Below are 7,507 nucleotides of genomic sequence, written 5' to 3' on the forward strand. Positions count from 1 at the left end.
GCGTTCCGACCGCTCGATGCAGCGGCAGCCGCCACCCGCGGCTTCGTCACCCGCCGCGGAGCGCAGCTCGTCTTTGGTGCGCAAGAGCCGCGTGCATGCGACTCATACGCACGGGTTGTGAGCCAGGCCCATTGCATAGTTGCCGTGCATTTCAAATCAGTGGGCTGCCCCAGGCTGATGCGTCTGCTCTCTCACAATGTGCTGCAGGGGCGGGCAAAGTATCACAGTCGTTTGGGCCCTGTCAATGCTGCCCACGGCGCTCCTAATTTGCACTGACTGCTTGATCAACATCGCAACCCCTTGTGCTGCAGATGACAAACCCTTCTACTTCATTGGTGAGCACTAGTGGCTGATGTTGCCGCCAGATTACGGACGGAGGTCTTTGCATGGCCAGCAATGAACAGCATTGCGCCAGTCAGACATTCTTACACATGCCAGCAAACCTTTGCTGGCAGCAGCGCACGCCCACAAATTGGCCCCCACAACCACGCCGCAGGGATGAACTGCTACTGGTTTATAGGTGACCGATCAGCAATGCCCTCAAGGTCTTGATTGTTTAATTGCTCACATGGTGCCCTGAGCTGCTGGATGCGTGCTTTCCAGTGTGCCAACACACATGAATACCATACCTCCTCGTGTGGAAGGCGTTCAGCCCCTTTCCTCGACATTGCTGTGATTCGCAGACCTGTACGACGAGAACTGGGGCCGTCAGCGGATTGAGGAAACCCTGGATGCCGCACAGGTGTCAGGAAGTGCACGGCCGCCAGGGCGGCGCCGGCTTGTTGTGCCCACTGGCCCCTGAAATGCTTGCACCACCTGCCAAGTCGCTGCGTATAGCTGGTCCCGCCTGGATCGGGGTCCTGCACAGATTGTTGCTCACATGGCTCTAACATCACTGTGCCGAGTCACAATTCCTGACAAGCGGCGTTGATGCATGCACACGCACGTGAACAACCCCTTGAGCGCAGCGGCTGGGGATCAGCGTGATTCGCACCTGGGGTTTCAACGACGGGCTGCCCAAGCGGCGCTTTGTCTATGACGCCCGGCAGCTGGCCGGCCTCGACTGGACGGTGCGTCACACAGGGGTGGGGGATTAACCCCCCCCCCTCTTCGCCGCGCCGTACAGGGCAGCAAAGCTTGGTTGGAACGGCGTGCACTTAGGGGGACGGGCTGCTGATCGCCTACCCTGGACGCTTGACAAAACAAGCGGATGTGACAGCACCTCCCGCCGTTTCGCTCCTGCTGGGATAGACGCCTTTTGCCTTGGAGTTTTGGCACTGATGAGCAACGCTGCCCCAGTGAGCAGCCCAGAACGCCACCCACCACGCGCACCGCAGGTGTACGCCGCCAAGCGGCGCGGCATCCGCCTACTCCTGGCAATCGGCAACCTGTGGGCCGCATACAAGGGGCCTGAGGAGTTCTTAGCGCAGGCCACGGGGAGCGCAGGTGTGGGGCGACGGGCAGGTCGAGTGATGGAGCATGGTGTGCCACTGTGGCTGACTCCAGCGTGTGGGTTGCGGTTTGCAGGCTGTGGGGGTGAGCTTGGGTGCTGCATGGTCCGCCGTCCCCTTGCTTGAGGGCCTGGATGGCTGTTGTTGGGGCTCTTGAACTCAACACACACACACACACACACACACACACACACACACACACACACACACACACACACAGCTGCATAAGCAATGCTGGTGTGACGGCATCATCCCCCCCTACGCCATGCTGCACGTTGATTGTGACGTCCTCCACTCATTCACATTCCGTCTCAAACCCTGCGTGCAGTCTCGAAGGACGTCCTGGATTTCTACACTGACCCCCGCGCCCTCACTCTCTTCAAACACCACATCTGGGTGCTGGTAAGCCGCACACTCGCCTGCGTGCGCCACGACAGTGCTGATGCGTTCCAGCCGCATGGGGCCTCGGCATCATCACGCTTCACAGCCACCAGCAGAGACAAGGGGGGTTGAATGTAGCCGTTCGGAAGCAAGAAAAGCCTGCCAAGGTCACCAACCGCCTTCTGACATTCACAAGATACCCTGCCATTCACAAGTGACCCTGCTCAACGCGCTTCGCGTGCAGACGTCGCGCGTCAACCCATACACCGGCGTGGCCTACAAGGACGAGCCGGCCATCCTGGGGTGGTCCCTCTTCAACGAGCCACGCTGCCCGGGTGCGCTGTGGTTGGAGGCACGCGGTTGCACCCTTCACAAGCCAGTGCACTACTCAGACATGATCACTCTGCGCGCTGCACCCGTAGGGCTGCTCCAAAGCTTTGTTGGAGCGGCTGCCCAAGCTTCATATGGCTTGTGCCCTGGCGAGTTCGAAATTGCAGTAGCCCACCTCACTTCCTCGCTCATTTCCACGCCCACCTGCCGCCTCAGGCTGCATGCAGCCGGCTCAGCAGGCGGCCCACAAGTCTTGGCTGCGTCAGGCGGCCGCGTTCCTGCGCCGTGTGGACCCGCTGCACCTCATCAGCGCAGCAACAGAGGGCTTCTTTGTCCGCAACGACACCACTAACTATCACCTCTACAACCCTGGTGCGCTGCCTTGCTGCTTTGGTCTGTTTACCCATGCAGGCGCTCAGGCTTAAATCTTGCGGGCAGCCGAAAGGAAAGCATAGGGTAGAGATACCACGCTGTTGAGAGGTTGTGGCAGCTGTTTGCATGACGTGTCAGCATTCTTCAAATGCTGGAGTCTGCATCCAGCAGCTCCTGTGAAGACAGGAAGGCTTGGTCATCCCCTGTTTGAGGCACCTCTTGTGTGGGTGGCTGTCGGTTGACCGCAGGACCTGGCACGCAGTGTGATGGGGAGGACTGGCTGGCGATCAACGCACTGCCAGAGGTGGGGTGCAGCCAGCCAGCCACCCGCAGATCAAGGGCTCTGCATGGAGTGTGAGGGGCCTCCCCGGGCCTGGCATGCGGGTAGCCGCCGGGGGCCGCCATCAGCAAGCTGTCAGCCGGCAACGCTGGCTGGCAGTCTGCATATGATTGGGTTGTCCTACCCGAGCGAGCAGTGAGGCCAATGTTCACCTTCGAAAACGCCCCCTTCTCTGACTCTGCCTTGATGCAATCCCCCAGTTTGACTTTGCCTCTGTTCACGTTTATGAGCGCCACTTGGAGCTGCGACCAAAGGTATGCAGCCTGCGGCAGGGGCTGTGGAAGAATGAGGACAGCGGTGTTTACTTGGTTTGCATGTCTGCATTTGTCTGTGTTGCTGGTGTTGGCAATCTACATGGGCGTCCAACACGCCAGCACCTATATCATCCCGTTTGTGCAGCCGACAGACCAGCCAAACGGTGGCGACTGGCCAGCCTGGAACTTCTGCGGCTTTGACTGCTATATTGAGTGGTGAGGATCATTGCAAGGCTGTGCTCAGCCTCGGTGTCCGCTGATTAGAATGTATTGCATGCGCACAGCACTGAGCCCGCTCAAAGCTTGCTTGGTCAAACTTGCTGCGTTCCCAGCACAGAGGGTGTGCATCAGCAGCAATGCATGACACAGACGCCCTTGTCGCTGACACATGTGACACATGGGGTCTGTTCAGGAGCTCGGATTTCCTTCACGCGGCCTGCAACCCCCAGGTTCAAGGTATACATGGGCCTGCACATCCAGCTGGCCGCCTCGCCCCTGGGCAAGCCCCTGGTCATGGAGGAGTTTGGCTCCACATGGTGGTGAGGGCCCCAGGCATGCATGCATGCACGCACCTGCCTGCCTGCCTGCCTGTCTGCCTGCATGCCTGCCTGCCTGCCTGCCTGCTTGCCTGCCTGCCTGCCTGCCTGCCTGCCTTCTCAGCAGCTGCTGCGTTATTGAGTGGCCAGAGAAGCCCCTGGTTCCGCCTGATCTAGATCCAGTTTGCACCACCCCGTTGAAAAACAAAATGAGCTGGTGCTGCCGGCATCAGATAGAGCTGACATTGACAGCGATTGACTGTCTCTGAGTGGCAGGTTCGGTGGGTCATTTTCCAACCTGTGCTGCACCCACGTGTGCAGGAAAGCGAGCCCTGAGGACCAGAAGCTGCTCTTCAAGGTGAGACACACTGAGTCACTGGCCCGAGTACTTGTCGCTGGCAAGTGGGTGTGCTGACGTGTTGGAGCGAAACACCTTGCCCTGCACTACTTGACCAACTCGTGGTAAAACGACAGCCGACATGCTCATTGCTCGTGCAGTTGACCTTTGACTGGGTCGCGCAGCAGCAGCGCACCGGCGGCCCGCTGGCGGGTGCCATGTTTTGGAACGGTGAGCGCGGGTTTCTGGAGACTAGAGTCTGGTGCTGCACTTTGCCGCAGCCAAGATCTCCCCTTTTCACGATGACCCTTCACACAAACAGAAGCTGTATGTGCTGCGCGCACACTCAAAATAATCCAACAGGTCGCCTGCATTGCTGGTACTGCCTGAACTCTGACAAACCTGCACGACCACAGGTGCACACAATGACAGCGGCGACTACGACGGCTACAACGTGTACATCGACCGCCCAGCCTCCACCCTCCCCGCCTCTCACCTCCCGCCGCCCCCGGCCGCCTGGCTCGCGTCACCCCCCATGCTGAGCCCTGAGACAGCCAAGGCTCAGGTTGACGCCGCCACCACATTTTACACGCAGCTGGGGCAGCCTCCGCCCCCCAACGATGTGGTGTTCCCGCCCACGGCGCTGCCCGCTGATCTGGCTGATCTCGCCGCCGCCTTGAACGCCCTGCCGCCGCCGCCGCCAGTCATCGCGACGCCGGCGGCTGCTGTGCTCAAGCTGAACGCAACCAACGCAAGCCAGACCCTCGCGGCTAAGCCCTTGCCCGGCGCGCTGGCAGCAGTGCCTGTACCAGCGACGGCCCTTCCAAAGGGGTCAGTTCCCAGCCTTTTTTCAGCAGCTGCTGTGCCAGCCACCGCTGCGCTCCTGCCTGCTGCTGCGAGCCCTGTCACAGTGCCAGCCGGCCCCGCCTCGGCAGTGGAAGCGCCGGCGGCTGGGGCCGTTGCGGGCTCGGCCGGCGGCACCGCCTCTGCTGGGGCGCCGGCCCTGCCGCCGCCCGCCGCAGGCGCAGCAGCGGCTCCTGCGCTGCAGGGCGCCACTCCTGCACAAACGGCGCCCGCGCCGCTGCCAGGCGCAGCTGCCGTCCCGCTGCCGCCGGCTTCAGGCCGCCGGCGGCTGTCGGCAGCGCCAGGCGTGAGCGCGCTGATGCATCATGCCCATGGGACCGTCGGCTCAGCAGGCGCTGTGCGGCGCCGCAGCCTGCTGGTGGTGGAAGATCAGCTGGATGCATTCAGGTGATGGCTGCTCTGCCTCAAAGCACTGCAGCTTGGGGTACCTGAATAACTCTGGCTTATCGAGGGCTCGCCTGCTTTTTGCTGGCAACAATTGGGGGCTGTGTTGAGCCCTTGATTAGTTCTTGTGAGGCATCTAATCGCAAACCCCCTGCTGCCCTAGCCACTTGAGTAATCAAAGCTGCCCACGCAGGCCGACACCCTCGCCCCTCGTCAACGGCTACTGCGCGTGTGAACCCCCTCTCCTCCCATGCCCCCCCCCCCGGGCCCTGCGAACTCGCAGGCGTGGCGGCTGGCGCGCCGCGTGCGCCGAGGAGGCTGCGAAGACCTGGCGCCCCTACAGGCTGTTCAACCTGACAGACACGGTCTCTGGCGACGCGGCCCTGCAGGCGGCCAGGGGCAGGACCGTCGTCGCCGTGATCAGCGAGGGGACGGCGGCGCTCAACCAGGGCCGCGACGGCGCCCCCGTGGCGGCGGCCGGGCCGGCGCCGGCGCCGGCGCCGGCGCAGGCGGCGGGAGGGCCTGGGGCGGGTGCGCAGGCCGGGGCCCAAGCGGCCGGGGCTTGACGGGGCGGTCTGTTTGGGCGGATTGGGCGGCGGCGCTGGCAAAAGCTCGGATGAAGGCCTGCTGCGTGCGTGGAAGCGGCTTGCTGGCTGCCTGCAGAATAAGACACAAGACGAAGAGTTGAGCGTGATTCCCTTGAAACGCGTGCTTCGAGCATTTGCGCCTGCCACTGCTGGTTTTCAAACGCGCGTGCGGTGCGCTAGCGGCTGCCGTGCCGCTGTCGGCGAGCGTTGTTGACTTGATTAATTCGAAGTTCATGCGCCTTCAAAAGGTCCACGTGTTACAGCGGTGCACAAGGACGGCCAGGGGTACACAGGCAGGCCGGCAGCATGGCCGCATGGCGCAGCCTCATAGTCTGGTTCATCTCAACTACACGGCGAGCTGCTCTGTGGCGGGGCCTGTACGCAAGCGTGGGCGCAATCGACCCCCTGCCCGGCACGAGCAATCGCAAGCATGCAGGAAGTCACATGGATTCTCTCCAAAAACAGGCGTGTGAGCGGGGCGGCACGCAGCCGTCGCATCAACAATCATGCAGGCGTACTGCAGCCCAAAGTCCATGGGAATTGGCGGCACATGCACGCACTTGATTATGGCAGTGTGGCGTAAGTCATGGCCAAGATTTATCGGGTCGCCATGCATTGCAGGAAGCAGCGGAGCGTCGTTGTCGGTCGACGCCCCGCTTGATCAGCAGGTGCCACCGTAATGTGCATGTATCGTGTCCCCTGGTGTGAGGAGTGCTGTTTGGGCTGCATCAGGTTCCAAGCGGCTGCACAACTGGCCGGTCTTGCGGCGCATGCTCTCAGCTGCAGCCCACGGGTTGGCGGAGCCGGGCTGGCGAGCGTGCTTGAGTTGAGACAAGGTCAGCACGCCGCCACAACGCGGTCCAAATGAGATCACTCGATTTCAGCGGGAGAGAGAAATGCCAGAAGCCCCTCGCAGCATTTTTGGTTGGCTCATGGTCAGGAAGGAAGAGAGGCACACATGCGATCATCGGTACAAGTGCGATCATCGGCCGGGCACAACAAATTGGAAGCCCAAAGGTCAGACGGTGCCATGTGGGTGTCGAAGGGAGTGGGTGTCGAAACAATGCCTCCACGCGCATGGCATTGGAGCACACAGCGCGCTGCCTCAACCCCCAGGTGTAACCACCCGCGCGAACCGCGCGTGCCCGTGCCCCTAGCCTGACGTTGACAGCGGCGGCCGCGCGAGCGGGCTGCCGCTCACTCCTGCCGGGCCGGGCCGCGCCCACGGCGGCGCGCCGCCTCCGCCAGGCCTGACTGGGGATATCTCCTCGTCAGCCGACGCCCCTGCCGGCGGCAGAGACCGCCGCCCCAGGGGCGGCGCCCCTGCAATATCAGGGGCAGCCCGGCTGAAGCTGACCCGCGAGCGCTGCACCATGTCGGGTGACGCGTCCCTGCTCCCCTCGTCGCCGCCGCTGAGCGCAGCCGCCGCGCCGCGCGAAGGCCGGTCCCGCCGCGGCGTCCAGTCGGGGGGCGTGGCCGTGAGCGAGGGGGGGAGGTGGTAGTGGGGCGGGGCGCCCTGCAGCATGCTGCGCCCGATGCTTCCAATGTCGAAGTCCGCCTGCGGCGCCGACGACAGCAGCGCATGCCCCAACCCACTGCCGCCGCTGCCACCGCTGCCACCGCCGCCACCGCCGCCGCCGCCGCCGCCGCCGCTGCGGCCCGTAGGCACCC

The 7,507-nt window shown here is 63.0% G+C and overlaps 2 protein-coding genes across 2 annotated transcripts in view; one reads left to right on the forward strand and one right to left on the reverse strand.

The window, feature by feature from the left end:
• Positions 1–498: 498 nt before the first annotated feature.
• Positions 499–5,815, forward strand: MNEG_6983 (Mannan endo-1,4-beta-mannosidase 6; the record flags this gene model as incomplete). Its single annotated transcript, XM_014044544.1, has 15 exons — positions 499–520; positions 684–742; positions 969–1,070; positions 1,338–1,446; positions 1,780–1,853; positions 2,077–2,167; positions 2,379–2,534; positions 2,783–2,838; positions 3,075–3,128; positions 3,274–3,344; positions 3,578–3,667; positions 3,986–4,022; positions 4,163–4,232; positions 4,418–5,252; positions 5,533–5,815. 15 exons carry the CDS (start codon positions 499–501, stop codon positions 5,813–5,815), a joined length of 2,109 nt encoding a protein of 702 aa, XP_013899998.1.
• Positions 5,816–6,989: 1,174 nt separating this feature from the next.
• MNEG_6984 (hypothetical protein) overlaps positions 6,990–7,507 on the reverse strand; it is a gene marked incomplete at both ends in the record, with an annotated part of 4,810 nt that continues 4,292 nt past the window's right edge. Inside the window, one exon of the mRNA XM_014044545.1 lies at positions 6,990–7,488. Coding sequence (XP_013899999.1) covers positions 6,990–7,488 — 499 coding nt within the window. The remainder of the gene's footprint in view (positions 7,489–7,507) is intronic.

The sequence above is a fragment of the Monoraphidium neglectum genome, assembly GCF_000611645.1.
Source record: "Monoraphidium neglectum strain SAG 48.87 unplaced genomic scaffold scaffold01193, whole genome shotgun sequence".
Classification (NCBI taxonomy): Eukaryota; Viridiplantae; Chlorophyta; class Chlorophyceae; order Sphaeropleales; family Selenastraceae; genus Monoraphidium; species Monoraphidium neglectum.